This window comes from Prionailurus viverrinus, chromosome E2 (genome assembly GCF_022837055.1).
Source record: "Prionailurus viverrinus isolate Anna chromosome E2, UM_Priviv_1.0, whole genome shotgun sequence".
In the NCBI taxonomy this organism is placed as follows: Eukaryota; Metazoa; Chordata; class Mammalia; order Carnivora; family Felidae; genus Prionailurus; species Prionailurus viverrinus.
Genome location: NC_062575.1, coordinates 36,911,741 through 36,930,063, shown reverse-complemented (window position 1 = coordinate 36,930,063; position 18,323 = coordinate 36,911,741). Strand labels below are relative to the sequence as shown.

The following is an 18,323-nucleotide window of genomic DNA, read 5'->3' as shown; positions in this document are numbered from 1 at the left end:
GCTTCTTAGGTTTGAATTCTGGCTCTGCCACTTACTAGCTATCTGGCCTTGGGCAAGTTAATCAACCTCTGTGTGTTTAATACTTTTCATTGGTAAAATAATCATACTATTATTGAAGTTCTTATGAGGATTAAATGAGTTAACATATATCTAAAAGTGCTTCAAATGGTTCTTGACACAGAGTAAGCACTCAGTAAGTGTTAGCCTTATTAGTAGTAAGGCCCATTTGCTAATATTGAGCCATGTTGATTCACTGGATGAATAATTTTTCTAACTGCACTTTCAGTACTTTGCCTGCCTGCTCCATATTGTTTGCCTTATATAATAGGAAATATCTATTTGTGATTCAGCTTTCAGTCTTTTAAACAAATGCTCTTTTTTTTCTGTTTCACTTAGACATTTCCCTTTGAAATATAGTCTTCTTAATATTTAGTTTTAAAGCAGCTATTTCAAGTGCACATACATACCACTTTATCTAGGTTTACTGTAGCTATTTTTAAGCTGTCCAGAAAATTATAACACCCCAAAGAAAGGGTAAGCATCCATCCACATTGCTAAAGACTTCCCTTTAGTGGTATATGTGCTACCGAAGGGAGCACTTCCCTTTGGTGGTGTAGACTGAAAACTACTTTTGTAAGCATGGTCCTAACTTTGAAGATAGGTAAGGAAGATCCCATGGATCTGTATATAGAAAATGTCTTGGCAACATTGTACCTTGTAATTTGTTAGGCAATTAAGTGCCACTCTTTAATATTTAATACATAGTTTTGCTGGACAACTAGACAAGCTATTTATCATTTTACTTAATTTCACAATTATCATCTAGAAGCAGTAGGAGCCATTTTATTGTGTACATATTTGAAACTTTATAGCAGTCTACTAGGTTGGGTCACAAGATCCGTTTATCTCTTAAGCACTTTCAGATATCTCTTCTCCATTTAATAACATTTCTGAGCTGATTTACAGCACTTACATTTGAAGTGGACTTGCTGTAACTACTACCCTGAATATTGTCAAATTTGGGTCAGTCGAGCAGAGTTTCCTTATTTCTGTACCTGCTGCTGAGCACCACCACGGAAAGCCACAGCACCGTGGACAGATGCCACCCCAGATTCAGAACACCCATCTTGGTTCAGTCCTCATCATTGATTTCACTCCTTGTCAGTACTGCTGTGTGACTCTGCTAGGAACTCCCCTTACAAGCTTTTCCAGCTTTTTTTTTTTCTATTTGTGTTCAAGTTCTCAGACTTTACTTCTTACTCCATAGCCTTTCATTTCTTTTTTTCTCTGTTTTTTCATTTTTAAAAAAAAAATTTTAAATTTGTTTATTTTTGAGAGAGAGAGAGAGAGAGAGAGAGAGAGAGACAGAATGCGAGCGGGGGAAGACAGAGAGAGGGAGACACAGAATCCAAAACAGACTCTAGGCTTTGAGCTGTCAGCACAGAGCCTGACGCAAGGCTCAAACTCACCCACCGCAAGATCATGACCTGAGCCAAAGTCAGGCGCTAAACCGACTGAACCACCTGTTTTTTTAATGCCTATTTATTTTTGAGACACACACACACACACACACACACACACACACACACACACCGCGATGGGGGAGGGGCAGAGAGAGTGGGAGACACAGAATCCAAAGCAGGCTCCAGGCTCTACGGGGTCAGCACAGAGCCCTACATGGGGCTCAAACCAACCAGCAGCGAGATCATGACCTTTGCCAAAGTCAGACGCTCAACTGACTACCACCCAGGCACCCCATAGCCTTTCATTTCTGTTTGACATCCTCCATTCCATCTGTCCTTCATCCATACCTACCTTCATCTCTCTTGTCTCACAGAAGGTGCTGTCTGTTCTTTATCCTACGGCTAACCCTCCACATGTACACCTTAACCTGTTCTCTTTTACTTCCTTGGGTCTCTTACTCTATCATTTGTTTTCTTCTCTGGTAGAAGGATGTCTGTCTCTATCTTTTTCTTTTTAATCCTCCTCATCTTCCTCACTTTCCCTTTCCTTCATCTTGCTTTCCCCCCAACTCCAATCAGCTTCTTTTCCTCAGCATAAACACAGTGATGTTCATAATTAGAAGAAAAAAAAACCAAAAAAACCTTACTCCTGTCTGCCTCCAATCCTCTCTGTCTCTTTGTAGCCACACTTTTGAAATGCATAGTCTATTCTTGGTGTGTCTCCTTGTTTGCCTCCTACTCACTCCTTCATGTTACACTCCAGCTCTTCTTCAGCATTTACCAGTAGCTGTGTTGGTTTCAGTTAGTTTAGGTCACTGGTGGTAGTGGATGATTTTCACTGAACCTCTCCTTGACATTTGAATGCTTTAATGGAGACCTCTTTCTTGGAACTTTCTTCATTTTCTGTGATCCTATGCTCTTCCTAATTCTCTTTTGTCATTGCCTTTCTTAGTTCCTTTTCAGATTCTTCTTCTGCCGCCTCCTAAACATTGCTCTTCTCCTGAGTTCCATCCTTACTTAGTCCTATTCTCTTTTCATGCAATCATAGCTTCAGCTATCACTCTTAACTCCAGATCTCTATCCCTAACCTATACTTCTCCCTCTTAGTGCCTTACTGTGTATCCAACTGCCTCCTTCTGGATATCCTTAATTACTTTACTTGCCAGGCCCTTTCTAATCTGGCTAGCCTGGTCCCCCCACCTCTTGGGTATTAGCTTTCATGATTTCTTTCTGGTTTGTTCCAGAAATACTGACTTAATGGTAGTCTAACAAACTTTGTCTTCTTATAGATCTGTAGTTTGTAGTATTGTTTTCTCTGCATGGAGTTCCCTTAGTTCATCTCCCCAGAGAAATACATCAAGCATTAATTGAAGCATCTCCTTTCTTATAAACCCTTCCCTAGGCAGATTCAGGTGTTTCATTTCCTGTGTTCCTGATGTAACATGTGTAGACATCTCATATGATACTACAGTTGTTTATTGACATGCCTGACTCCCCACTAGGCTGTGAGCCCTTGAGGGCAAGTTCCCTCTTTTTTGGCCTTCATAGCCCCCTTTCTAGTTGGTGCCAGGCATTGCAAAGGACTTAGTAAATATTTATTGAATGAATGATTAGTATGTGATGTATTAAATGAATGTGGTTTTGAATAATAAGAGTTCTAAGAATTCTTTTTAAAAGAACAATGAAGCTACTTATATCAGTCCAGTTTTGTTATTACTATATAAATCATCTATGTATACCCTAACTACAATTGTTCAATATATATAATTAATATATTTGTTCTAATTACCATCATTGTTATAATTGTTCTAATTAATTTTAGTGAAATTTTTAATATTTTGTCTTCTGTTTTAGCTCTTTGATGGCATTGAATGTGAATTTCCCATATTTTTCCTTTACATGATGATTGATGGTAAGTGCGCTTTTTTCCTGAAATTTAAGGTATAGAATATAAGTGGTTTAAAGAAAAGCAGATTAAATATGACCCTTTCAGCTAGTAAAATAGACTATACCTCAGTGATGTTAACTGCTCTGCATTTTTATATGCTATTCTTCTGCTTTCTGAGTGAATATTAAATCATTTAAAGAATTAAAAAATATACTTTGGAGTTATTAAGAAATGATACAAATATATTTTCCTATTTGCAAAGAAAAATTTTTTATGAATAGTAATAATGAATATTATAATCTGTGACATTGTGAATATCTATAACATTTATACTTAAAAATAGACAAATTTCAATTAAAATTCAATTTTCACTTCTAAATGCTAACATGACCTTCTAAAGTCAATTTCCTGGAATACTGTGATACATATTTGCATTACCTTTTTTCAATTTTATTTTTATCATTTACATACAAAATTACCAAAATAATCATAACTGGAATTTTTTTTAAGGTAAAATTTCTGTGGTGCTTATCCTCAGATGCTATTGGATTAATATTTTACATTTTAGGAGTTTTTAGAGGCAATCCCAAACAAGTAAAGGAATATCAGGATCTTTTGACTCCAGTACTTCATCAGACCACAGAAGGTATAGTTGGATTGTTTTTTAAGAAATTCTTCCTGCTGATATTTCCTTAATGTTCCTTTGTAATGCATTAAATGATGCCATTTTAAATAAAGCTATTTATATTAAAGTGAAAAAATGAATGGAGCCTTGAATGAATTATAAAGAATAATCTATTCATTGGTTATTATAAGTTTGTCTTTATAAAAGGTGTTCATTGGGCAAGACAAGGACGAGGAGTAAATTTAGGTGGTTATGGCCATAATTGTTGCAAAATAGTTTGCCAGATGGGCAGTGGGTCTTACTCTGATCACCTACTATGAAAACTCCTTCACTCTGTGTAGTGTGACAGTAATATAGAGTGACCGATTTTTGTCCAGATCATCAGAAATGCTGTGTTCAGGTAAATGCTGCCCCTTCCAGAGGGCTACCTTAAGAGGCTCTGCCCTAGCCTAAAGGTACTACCATTTCCAAAAACATTTAGCCTCCTCTTTGGAGTTGTTTCTTTGATCTTTAGCATGTTATTTTAAATGTCTGCCTTGTGCTAATGCCTCATCCTTTGAGGATAGATTTAATATTTTAGAAATGGCTTAAAGACTCTTAGGAGTCTTTAGTTGGTTTTAGTTAAACACCAGTAGGGCCCATAGTCAGTATGACTAAAAAACTAATTCTCAAAGAATTCCAAAGAAGAAGCTCCAAATACTTCAGGGTTTGGAAGTATTAATAAAATAAGAATATGTACTAAATAAATAAATAAATAAACAAATAAATAAATAAAATATATGTGAACAGCTTTGAAAACATATTTATCTGAAAATTTAAAAAATTATGTGTGGGTAAAAAGTGGGTGGTCTTATGGACATGGTGTACAAACTTGCAATTATAGCATTGGGCCCGTTCTTACCTCACACGAAGTTTGTGATATTCTTTACGGTTTTCCACAAGTACCTTAGAACAAAACCTTCACAGTATGTGCTCACCCTTGAAAATTCTTGTAATGTTAAAATAGTGAAGTATTTGTGGATAAACATTGAATTCCAAATAAATATTAAATTTTAAAACCAGTTACTTATATCTTTATGCTACAAATAGTAATTTGTCCAATGTGAGATATAATGTAATGCATGTTATAATGAATATACTATTTGAAATCCCTTGAATCAGATTGTTAGTATTCAGTGGTACATTATTGATGCATTGAGGTGGTAGTTCAGTGTACAGCAGTTCAGTCTTTATCATGTTCAGAGAGTGATTTTCAAACTATTCTTTGTGTATCATAGACCTTTTTACTGGTTTTAGATACAAATATAACTATTAATGGATGTATGAAGGAAGCAAATTTTAGAGAAATGTGTGCAATTTTATTAGGAAAATTAAGTGTACTGTGGGCTGATAGTGCAAAGTCTTCTGTAGCATTGTATTAGAATGTTATTGTTATTTTTTTTCCTTTTATGTCATCCACAAAGATTTTAGTCTTTGAATAATAAATTTTAGTTTCTATCAAGGAATGTTTTTAATTGGGTTGGTCAAGGAGAGAATGGATTTTTTTTTCCCTTCAATGATATTGAATGGTAGATAATGGACTTAATGTTTAAAATGGGGATTCCTTTGCTTTAAGCAATGGCTCAGGGTTATAATTCTTCATTTGGGATTACACAGTATCTCATTTGTAATGCTTCTACAGACTAATCCTATTAAAGATAGCTTCTATGGCTCTAAATGTTTGCCTACTATATTTTTATCAATTAATTTAAAGGTGTTAAAATTAAATGTTGTTAAAGGAGATTATGTACACATTATTGGCTAAAGCATAACATATGCTGTCAAATTAGTGTTTTAAAATCAAGGAGCTTTATCCACATTTTTCACTGGCAATTTCTGAAAGCCAAAATAACCAATTTTGTATAGCTTATCAAATCTGTTACCTCCTTTACAACCTATTTCTCTGCTTTCTAACATTGCAATTTCTTGAAGGGAAAATTTGAGGAGGACACTGATTTTTATATTTCAAATATTTATTTTAAAACTCCACAGGTTATCCTGTCATACCAAAGTACTATTATGTGCCAGCAGATTTTGTAGAATATGAGAAAAGAAACCCTGGTAGTCAAAAGCGATTTCCTAGCAACTGTGGCCGTGACGGAAAACTCTTTCTTTGGGGACAGGCCCTTTATATCATTGCAAAACTTCTGGGTAAGTGGAGAAGGTTGGGAAGATTTTTTTCCCTTGTAATCAAGCTATTAGAAATAAGTATGTTTCAGGGCACCTGGGTGGTTCAGTTGGTTAAGCATCCAACTCTTGATTTTGGCTCAGGTCATGATCTCATAGTTTGTGAGATCGACCTCCATGTTGGGCTACATAATAGTGCCTGCTTGAGATTTTTTTCTCCCTCTCTCTCTGCCCTTCCCCCCTCAAAATAAATAAATAAACATTTATTTTTATGTTTTTTTAATGTTTTTATGTTTTATTTCCCATTTATGGGAACTTTGAGTTACTTTTATATAATGTAAAAAAAAATCTGATTTTATGCTTGGTCATAGCTTTAGTAAACCACTTGCCAAAAGGAATTGGTTATCTCAAAGTTCTCTTCCTTCTCATAAATACACATTGACAATTTACTCAGTTAGCTTAGACCATTATTCATAGTTTTTTAAGAATTATTTTCCAGCTTATCCTAAAACTTCTGCTAAATATGAGTACTCTTTGGACACATTGAGATGAAGGCTAATTTAAAGAACACACACAAAAAAGCATTATTATGCATCTTCCTGCATCATTGCTTGCTAACATTTCAAATATTATTAGCATTCCCATCAAAAAGGCTATCATGTTAGAGTCAGAATTCCTTTATGGCAAATAAATTATGAAACAGGCTGATTGTAAATAGTGTATATACCTGCACTAAAAGAACTGCTTAGTGTGTGAAGTAGTGTTATTGTCTTTATTGTTCCTAGTATTATTCTATAAATGCTAAATTTGTTTGTGTTGTAAGAGTAATCATCTTTGGTTTCTTTTTTTACATTCCATTAGGGAAGAATATTTCAGATTTCCAATTCAAACTTTACACAAATGATATATAAGGAGCAGACAGAAGCTAACCAAAGAAGAGAAAATCAAGTTAATGCTGTTTTCAATTTGCTTGTTTCCTAACTATATATACTTAATGCTAATTTAAGAACCTGTAGAAAAATTTACTTCTTTAAGGGGACAACTTTTTGGTAAGGAGTTGATATTATTTATACAGGTCTTGCTTTTCGATTTTTTCAAAAGAAAAAATATATATACATGAAATAGATTTCTTAAAATCAAGACAAGTTGGCAAGGTTATCTCTGGTTAGAATGTTATTTCCATATTACTAGCATGAATACAAAGAAGCCTTCTGGTGATACTCACAGCTAAATAAAACATGTTATAGTAGAGAAGTAGTTAACCTATCTAAGATAAAGAAATTTAATATTAGAATCATAAATTTCTATATACTACAGCTTAGAAATTACAGATGAGCATGATGAAATTTTTCAGATTCTGAGGTTGAAAACTGGAACTTGGGGTATTGGATTTGAGATCTAAATGTTTATCGTCCTGATTTTTGCTCTATATCTGGTCTGGGATTGAGTGCTAGAAAGAATGCTATTTGAGAAAAGCCTGTAGATAAAATTGAGAAGGCTGATGAATTGGGAGTGCAGAATTGACTATATTCTACATAAGCAAATTGGGCTTTTAAAAAGGAAAAGGTTGAAAGTAGTATCAATCAGTAAAAAAGCATTAGATCTTCCTTACTCTGAAATAAATGTATTGAATGTAGACAGATTTTGAGTGTAGATAGCATTTTCTTATGTTAAGACCAGTGTGAACAGAAATAGTTTAGGCCATGCCTTCTCATCTCTGTTTCATGACCAAAAGGAAGAAAAACTTCAAAGAAATAGTCAATTTCTCTTTTCCCTGCTGAGCTACTAAAAAGGCAGCAGAGAACATACAGAAGGTGTGTTGCAAACCCTGAGATCACATACTTTCTCTCCCACTTAAAAAAGGAGATGCTTCGTGTTCATTATCACTCTGACCTAGCTGTGTGTCATCTGGTTAACAAACTCACTGGTTAAGAAGAATAATATCTCAGAAGATTCAGTCATGTAGTTGCTCTTAACTATTATATCCTTGCCTCAAGAACATCAAACTTCTATGGATGTTATTAAGATTCCAGTCACCACATTTACTTACAAAGTCTTATGTATTCATTAAATGAGGTTTGGTTAGATATCTGCTTGACAGCATTTTGTGGGCAGTTAATTGGAGTTACTTGAAAATAATAGAACAGTAAATCTTTGAAAATATTCTATAATATATGCCTTCCACTAATTCAGGCCAGTTTGTATCCAGTGAAATCTAATAAGAATATTTTGCTTTTGTGTGTGTGTGTGTGTGTGTGTGTATAATGAATATATATATATATATGAAGAATGAATGAATGAATATATATATATAATGAATATATATGTGTGTGTGTATATAAGGAATATATATACATATATATATATATATATATATATATATATATATATATATATGAAGAAAATGTTGTGATGCTAGTTGCTACTTCATCATTGATCTTTTCCATGATTTAGCTGGTATTTGTAGAGGACTACTGTATGTTAGTCACTGATATCCAGTAGCTCTATAGCAAGAATCAAATGTGACAACCTAGGAAATATTTCTGTCTCTCTGAGGGCAGCCTAATTACTCTGATATACTATTTCCTAATTACAGTGTTTGTAACTAAGGTAAGTACACTTGCATTTGATTTCATTCATGGTATATTTTTTGTCCAATTGACATCAGATGTAAAAGCCACTGATTAAGTCTGGAAATCTAATGCTTTTTTAAAGTTAAAGTTAGTGATCAAGTGCCCCCTAGTGTGCATGAGGACATAAGAAAAAGAGGTCTTGATTTTCATTGGTCTCTTGACTTCAAATGCAGTTGGCTCCTTACTCAATATAGCACATGGTTTTGTTACTGATCAGTTAAAGATAAAACGAACAGATAAGAGTATACAGATATATTTCTACATTGTGGTTGCTAAGAGATTTCCCAGCTGTTACACTTCAGGAAACTTTAAGCAGTAAGACATGGATTTCTGAGCACTTTTGTTATCTTTTTCATGCTATCTGTGTGATTGCTAGTGCCCTAATGTGGGATTTCTGTGCAGCATGCATTAAAAACATCTTCAGAGTACGTGTAATACAGTATTACTTTAATAGCTTCACCCAAGGAAATTTTCTTCCTGTAGTTTATTGTATAAATCTCTAGTTTTCTTAAAACTAAAATTTTTAGTTTAATTGCTACTAGAGCTAGAAAACTTGTATAAAAATTTATGATCCCACCCTTAAATATATTAGTAAATTAGTATATATTAGTAAAATTGAATGTAAATATATTAGTAAATTGAATGTAAAATATATTAGTAAATATATATACTAATATATATTAGTAAAATTGAATGTAAAAGCAGTGATGCCTAGAGTCTGAGAAGACTACATATATACTGTCAGACTGTTTCCCAGAAATACTAATAATACTTGCCTTAAAATGTGTCTGATTCTGTGCTCTGCCCTTTACAAGTATTATCCTGACTATTATTACAAGTATTATTCCTAGCTTCTCTATGAGATGGATACTGTATGTCATAACTGAGGTTTAGAAGAGTTTAGCAACTCACCCAAGGTCACATAGCCCACAACTGGGACTTTACTGATTTACTTGCAGGATGATTGTGTCACCTGTAACCTTTATGGCACTAAATATGATCATTAAAAATAAAAACCTTGCTAACTTAATAAGATATTAATTTGTATACTGTTTTCATTTACATGCTTATTGTTAAAGACATATTTCTTAGTCATTTCTTGTCCTCTGTGAATTGTCCAGTTTGCTTTGCCCATTCAACCTTAATTTTATGGTCTTCACAGTCTGCATGAATGTTTTACGTATTAGGTATACTAATCCTCTCTGGTATTTTCCTAGGTTGTTTGCCAATTAACTTTCCACTGTTTCTTGATGAACGAAATTTGAAATCTTTATATAATTAGATCTATCATTGTTTTTCAATTTAATTCTGACCATGGAATTTAACATTTAATTTTAGGAAGTCTATCCCTGTTAGTTAATTGAGTTAAAAACATTGGTAATTTTGGAATTTTTTTGGTATAACATATGAGGTTGAGGATCTACATTTTCTTTTTCTCTCTAGCTTATTTCTTAATACATGTGTTACTAATATGTGTCACTGCAGCTGAGAATCAGTCTTTGAAGCACATAATTTTACCCCATAAATTATCTGATGAGCCTATTTTAGTGTGTCCTATGTAATTTTTGTGTCATGATAAAAAAAATTACTTGCTCTGTTAAATTTCCTTTGAATTGTCATTTTATTAAAGAAACAAAAATTCTTCTTGATATTCTCTTTTTGCCCTTAATAATGATTGTTTGAAGTAAACCCAAGGTGTATTTCATAAAATTTCTGTGCATAAAAAATACAAATATTAATGAAGCTAATCTGTCTTATAAAGATTTAAAGATGGCTGTCCCTATTTATAGAAATGCTTGGCTATCTGTGAGGTTTCATACTGTAATGAAATGTAGAAAGCCATTGCTCTTTTATCCTTGTTCTCTTATTTTCATTTTAAATATTCTGTAGTTGGTCAGGCACAAGTGCTTTCAGGCTTGTCCTTTTTCACCAAAAAGCCAGTGCCATAGAATCAGCACGATGAGGAACTCTTGTTTTGCCTCCTGAATGATAAAAAGCAATGCAGTAAAAAAAAAATATGTCTATTAACCTGACCTTTGTAAGGCATTAGTCACTTTTACCATTATGGAAATTAAAACAATGATTACAGCAATTATGTTTCTGAATTTGTTAATCCACCAATTTATTATTTTGTTTAATAAGTCTCTTAAGTGCCTACTATATGGAAGGTGCTGTGCTGGAAAGTGGGGTATATCCATGAATAAGAAGCATACAACCTGTGGGGTTATAGATGAGCACATAGTGTAAATTGCAACATTAAGCTAGATACACGGGTACAGTACAAATAGAGAAATGAGAAAGGAATGCCAAGAAATAAGCTTTTTCAAGAGATGTTGTTAACTATTTGATTCATATCAATTTTAATAGATTAGCATTTATGCTTTCTAAGGATATAAGATTTCTTCATTTTTCTGTCATCATTTATAAATAGCAAAATAATAAAGATAGAATTTCATTTTTGTAGAAACAGTGAAACAATTATGTAAAATGCTTGTTGGTAGTGGAGATTTTTTCACATCTCAATGATCAGACAAATGAGATAGGGAAATAATTTGGTGCTATTTAGAATATCACTGTACTAATCAACCCTGCATCATGAGCTCCACTGATATTAATAAATAGAAATTATATGTCGATATTTGCCATAATTAAGCCTATATTGGTTTGTTTTAAATTTTGCACAAGTATATTTTTTTTTCAGAGAGAGAGGAATGTTCTGTGATATGCTCCCTGATTTGAATAGGAAAAATATAACATATCAAGATCTAAATTATTTGTTTAATGTTTTCTCCTCCTGGTATCTTCTCCATCTGTGTTGTATACAGTGTCAGTGTTCTTACAGGGCAGGATTAGTATGGGCTAAGAACGTAGACCCCAGAGAGAGACAGCCTGTGTTTGAATCTGAGCTCTCTTACCTGCCATGTGCAAGTTGCTTAGCTGCTCAACGCCTCCATTTTGTCATCTGTAAAATGATAAGGATGTTGTGATGGTTAATGATTAATTGATTAATTAATTAATCCAACAAGGCCAGGAACATAGGAAGCACTGTGTAAACGTTGCTGTGGTTGCTGTTGCAGAGGCGGCAGTGGCTGTGGTGGCTTCTGTGGCTGCTGCAATTGCTGTTCCTCCTTTTTCTTGTCATGCTACTAGTAATATCACTTTTAATATTATTAAAAGCATCTTTCAGGAGTTACTAAAAACACCTTTGGTGATAACATTGAATATGTGCCCTAAAGTTACCCTAGAATAGAAAAACCTGTATAATGAGAAACATTACCACAGCTGCAAAGAAATTTACAAGCATTTTTGTGGTTGACTCTCTGCTCTGTTTTTCAGAATTATTCACTGACTAAAAGAAGTATCTAAAAAGCTATGGAAAATGAGGTGTATTTTTTGAATTAAATATTAAACATGGGTGAATTTAAACAAAACTCAACATGGTGTCATTTTTATGTAGTCAGTATAGAACTGAAGATCGAATATGAAGTAGCACATTTTCATAACTTGAGTGCAGCAAAAATGTTCTGATTCACTTTGGGAGAAGTTAAATTCTTTTTTTTATGTTATTATTCAATTAACTTTTACATGTCTGAATGTAACTAAGATAACCTTACAGATTTGCAATTGCTGGGACAGAGTATGCCTGCTATAAATTTGCATAGATACTGTCAACTTATACTCCAATGAGGTTAGGCAGAATTTCATTTCAAGGCTTTGTTCCCACCACCCCTTCTCAGCATAGTCCTTTTCACATCGGTGGAGAATCCCTGCTACACTGAGCCTCTGGTGCTGAATCTCTCTGAGGTGCATTACAACAGAAGATAGCAGAGAACCACTGACTCAGAGTACCTTCTCCACACCCTCCCCTTCCAAACTCTCTAAATTGCCTTCCTTATTATGTCCTTGGACTTTATCAAAAGTTGCCACAAGGAACTACCACATGAAAAGGGCTTCCATGTTTATAGAACAATAGCAGTAGTAGACATTGTTTTCATGCTGGTTAGTGACCTTTGAAAAATGCCCTGTCTCAGAAATGTTAGAATTTAGTATCAGGAAGCACTTTGTCTCCCCTTCGTGAACTGGTTTCCTTTCTTGAGAGAATGCGAATACATTCTTTTTAGAACAGCTTTATTTAGGTATAACTTACATACTATATCTTAACCTATTCAAGGTTTACAATTCAGTGGTTTTTTGATACATTCAGAGTTGTACAACTATCACCACAATCAATTTTGGAATATTTGCATCACCCCTCAAAAAATGTCTTACCCACTCTCCACTTAACCCTAATCATTTCACCCTTTCCCCCAACACCGGACACTCACTAATGTACATTTTATCCTTGTGTATTTGCCTATTCTGGACATTTCATATACCTTGAATCGTATAATGTGTTGTTTTCAAGGTTCATTCATGTATCAACAGCTTAATTCTTTTTTCTGGCCAAATAATCTGCCACTGTATGTATATACCACATTTGATTTATCTGTTCATCCGGTGGTGGACATTTGGATTATTTCCACTTTTTTTTTTTTTTTGCTTTTATAATCATGCTGCTGTGAACTTTCATGTACAACTTATTGTTTGACATATTTTTCTTTCTCTTAGGTATATACCTAGGGGTAGAATTGCTGAGTCATATGGTAACTCTGTGTTTAACATTTTGAGCAATTCCAGACTGATTTCCAAAGTAACTGTACCAATATGCATGCATTCGATCCAGCAATGTGTGAGGGTTCCAATTTCCCTACATCCTTTCCAACCCTTGTTCTTGTTTCTTTTTTTGATAATAGCCATCCTAATGGGTATGAAGTGGTATCTCATTGTGATTTTGATAAGCATTTCCCAAATGACTAATGTTGAGCATCTTTTTACGTGCTTACTGGTAATTTATATACCTTTGGAGAAATGTCTATTCAGATACTGTGGCCATTTTTAAATTGTGTTGTCTTTTTATTATTGAATCATAAGAGTTTTTTTAATATATATATTCAAGACAGAAATCCCTTACAAGATACGCAGTTTGTAAATATTTTCTCCCATTCTGTGAGTTGTCATTTCACTTTTTTTGATGGTGTCTTTTGAGGTCCAAAAGGTTATAATTTGACAAAATTCAGTTTATCTCATTTTTTCTTTTGTCACTTATGTTTTGATTTTTAGTTTTGCCTAATCCAAAGTCACAAAAGTTTACTCTTTTATTTTCTTCTAACAGTTTTATAATTTTAGGTCTTATATTTAACTTTTGATCTATTTTGAGTTTTATAGATGATTTGATGAAGGAGTCCAACTTTATTCTTTTGTCTATAAATATCGAGTTGTCCCAGCACTATTTGTGAAAAAAACCTATTCTTTTCCCCCACTGAATTGTTTTGGCATGCTGTCAAAACTCAGTGGAACATAAATGTAAGGATTTATTTCTACACTTTCACTTCTACTCCATTAATCTATCTTTATACTAGTACCACATTATCCTTTTTGTAAAATTTAAAAGAGTTTATTTGTTTATGGGGCATCTAGATGACTCAGTCAGTTAAACGTATGACTCCTGATTTCAGCTCAGGTCATGAACCCAGGGTTGTGAGATTGAACCCCACGTTGGGCTATGTACTGAGTGTGGAACATGCTTAAGATTCTCTCTCTCTCTCTCTCTCTCTCTCTCTCTCTCTCTCTCTCCCCCTCGCTCCCTCAGTCCCTCGGTCCCTTGCTCCCTCCCTTTGCCCCTCTCCCCCACTCATGCTCTCTCTCTCTCAAATCAAAATAATAATAATTTAAATGTTTATTTATTTATATTGAAAGAGAGAGAATCCCAAGTAGGCACTGTGCTCTCAATGCAGAGCCCAACACAGTCTCACCAGCCACAAGATCATGACCTGAGCTGAAATCAAGAGTCAGGTCACTGAGCCAACTGAGCCACCCAGGTGCCCCTAGTAGCACATTATCTTAGTTACTTTAGATTCTTCCTTTCAATCTGGATGACTTTTGTTATTTTTTTCTTGCCTTTCTTGACTTTTCTGGCTGTAACCTCCAATACACTGTTGAATAAAAGTGACAGGAGTTGACATCATTGTCTTATTCCTGATCTTTGGAGCAAAGCATTCAGTCTTACCTTTGAATATGATGTTAGCTATGGGTTTTCATAGATTCCCTTTATCAGGTCAAGGAAGTTTCATTCTATCCTAGTTTGTTGAATGCTTTTTATCATGAAAGAATGTTGAATTTTGTCAAATGTATTTTCTGTGTCTACTGAGATGATTTTGTGGGTTTTTTTTTTTTGTCCTTTATTCTGTTGATATTGTATTACTACAATAATTGATTTGGGGAAGTTAAGTTATCCTTGCACTTGTGGGATAAATCCCACTTGGTCATTGTGTGTAATCTTTTTTATATGTTAATGGATTTAGTTTGCTACTATTTTTTTGTTGTTGAGGATTTTTCTATCTATATTCAGAAGAGATTTGGATTTGTAATTTTCTTGTGGTGAATATAATTTTTTTATTAGGGTAATACTGGCCTCTTAGAATGAGTTGGGAAGTATTTCCCCTACTATTTTGGAAACGTTTGTGAAAGATTGGTTTTACTTCTTCTTTAACTGTTTGGTAGAATTCACCAGTGAAGCCATCAGGTCCTGGTCTTTTGCTTCTCACCACCTCCCCCACCCCCTTTCCCCCCCGCCCTCCGCCCCAGAAGGTTTCAGTTGCTTGTTGTAAATCTGTTCATATTTCCTATTCTTTTTTGAGTTAGTCTTTTTGTAATGTGTATATTTCTAGGAATTTGTTCATATCCATCTTGGTTATCTAAATTATTGGCATACATTTGTTCATAGTATTCTCTTGTAATCCTTAAGGATATTCTTAATTTCCATTCCTGATTTAGTAATTTGAGTCTTTTTTCTTTTTTTCTTTGTCAGTCTAGCTAAAGGTTTGTCAGCTTTTGAGTTTTTTAGGAATCTACTTTAAGTTTTATTTATTATTCTCTTCTGTTTTTCCACATTCTATTTCATTAATTTCCACTCTAATCTTTATTATTTCCTTCCTTCTGCTTGCTTTTGATTTAGTTTTCTCAGTTTTGTCCACTGTCTGAAGATGGAAAGATAGGTTGTGGATTTGAAATTTTTCTCCCTTGTTTAATATGGGCATTTACAGCTCCAGATTTCCTTCCTAGCATTGCTTTAGTTACATCCATAAATTTTGGCATATTTTGTCTTCATTTTCAATCATCTTATCAGAACATGTATTAGAAAGTATCTTCTTATTTCCCATTTGTTTTCTTCTTTGACACATTAGTTATGGTGTGTTATTAGGTTTCCACATATTTGTGAATTTCTAAAACTTCTCCTGTTTATTGAATTCTAATTTCATTCTTTTGTGGTCAGAATCATACTTTATAGAATTTTAATTCTTTAAATTTATTGAGGATTGTTCTATATGGCCTCATATATGGAAGATGTTCTATGTGCATCGAGGAGTATATATATTCTGGTCTTGTTGGATGAAGTGTCTATTAGGTCATTAGGTCTAGTTGGCTTATAAAGTGTGTAGATGCATTTTTGATAATGTCATTTCTCTTCTGTTTTTTTCAGCTGATGAATTAATCAGTCCTAAAGACATTGATCCTGTCCAGCGCTATATCCCACTACAGAATCAACGCAACGTGAGCATGAGGTTTTCCAATCAAGTAAAGATATTTTTTTTCCTTAATTTAGACTCATCTAAAGACATTTAAAAGTTAATTTTAAAAGAAATTTTATTCTGAATGGGTTTTTATTGCTTTTTTTGAAGGCAAGGCTTTTCCCTTTTCTGGTTATTTAAGATTTACTTGTGGCAAAGGATTATTTGTTAATGAAGAAATACGAGTCAAATGTGTCCACCAAGATGTCTTCCAGGCAAACACTTTCATCTTCACAGTGGTTGAGTTTAAGGTGATAAATGTCTTTGGGAGGATGCAGTATGTATGGGTAGGCAAGGGGACAGATGCGATGGCATTATTATTGAAGGAAGTGGGGTCCCATGAAAGGCCCTGTGCTTAATGTCTCTCCATTGCTGTGTCTCTATGACAGCACTGAGTAACTGACAGAGTTGTTCTTAGTACTTGGTGACATGTTTGGTGAAGGAATAATTTAAATTTTTTTTTACATTTAGTAGCTATGGATTCAGACTGTGTTGTGTCAACAAAATAAGTGTTTGCAGGATCAGCAAGATTGATGTTGATTTGAGCAAACCCTCAAGTATTAAATGATACCAGTAATGAGGACTGTTAAAATGAAAATGTTGTAGATTATGGAAACTGCCTGAGGAGAGAGGGAATGAACCTGAGTGTGTGCCTGGGATTCCAAGCAGTTAACATTTATTTAACAAGAATAGCATCAGCACTTCCGGAATATATTCTTATGAAATCAAAAATGCTCCTTTTATTTAAAAAAAAAAACAAACATGCATATGCATATAACACACACACACACACACACACACACACACACACAAATGCTTGTTTTAATGACAGAATGAGAAAGCCAGCCAGGTCCATTAGATTCTATCACACTATTTCTCTGATTCTTTTGCTGCTCTTCAACAAAATATGTAATTACTCTGAATGGTTTATAGATGAGAAGCTATTTGGGAGACTTATAAATAAATGTTAAGATTTTCTCAAGAACATAAAATCCTTCTGTTAATACGTGTTAGAAATTTTTCACTGCCCTGTTGACTCCTGTGTAAGGTGAGGATTTGGCCTCATTACCACTCATGTCAGTACACTACAAGTATACATTCTGTACAGATTTGAGATACACAATTTCACTTGAAGAAATGGTAAAATAGAGAATACATTTAACTTCATATTACACAGTGCTGTGACTGAGCCATTTGAAGACTAGTATTTATCATTTACATAGCATTTCACATGTGTGACCCACTTCTCTAGGGTAATGAAATCTCAAAGACTTTTCTTAGAAAATAAAGTAATAGGTCACAGATTTGAGTTGTGGGGACAGGAGCTAGAGAGCATAAAATCACATATCTAACAAAATCAACAATTTGAACAGCTATTTCATGCTTGATACATATAATGAAGGCTGTGTGTTATGTGTAATTTTTGACATACAGTTTACCTCCAACTCTTTCTTTCTTACTCAAGGAAGCTTATCAGAGTACAAGTGAGTGAGAGTGGATTTTATGGAGAATTCACTCTATTTCTTATATTGAAAACATTTTCTAATGTTGCTACTAAATAATCTGTGCCATGCCTCCCAGGTGGAGCCACATTCCTACATACAAGACTTGCTATAGGGTAAGGACAAGGGCTTCTCTCCTGCAGCTTCATGGGGATCACATCTTTGCAGAGTTGGGTACAGTCCCTGAGAAGGAGATGATTCAAGGATTAACAGCAGAAAATTGCTGGGAACCATAATGCCCCACCCTGGTTGCAGCTTGGTGATATATAAAATGGTGAGGTGTCAGGGCACCTGGGTGGCTCACTTGGTTAAGTGACCAACCAACTTTTGATTTCAGCTCAGGTCATGATCTCATGGTTTGTGATTTTGAGCTCTGCAT

At 34.1% G+C, this 18,323-nt stretch overlaps 1 protein-coding gene across 18 annotated transcripts in view; it reads left to right on the top strand.

The window, feature by feature from the left end:
- PHKB (phosphorylase kinase regulatory subunit beta) overlaps window positions 1-18,323 on the top strand; it is a 262,064-nt gene that overhangs the window by 155,176 nt on the left and 88,565 nt on the right. For all 18 annotated transcript variants that reach the window (XR_007147237.1, XM_047834570.1, XM_047834577.1 and 15 more), the window contains 4 exons: window positions 3,318-3,375; window positions 3,920-3,997; window positions 6,008-6,166; window positions 16,355-16,449. Coding sequence is in view for 17 of the 18 variants with exons in the window: in XM_047834570.1 (XP_047690526.1) it covers window positions 3,318-3,375; window positions 3,920-3,997; window positions 6,008-6,166; window positions 16,355-16,449 (390 nt within the window). In the remaining variant the exon portion in view is untranslated. The remainder of the gene's footprint in view (window positions 1-3,317; window positions 3,376-3,919; window positions 3,998-6,007; window positions 6,167-16,354; window positions 16,450-18,323) is intronic.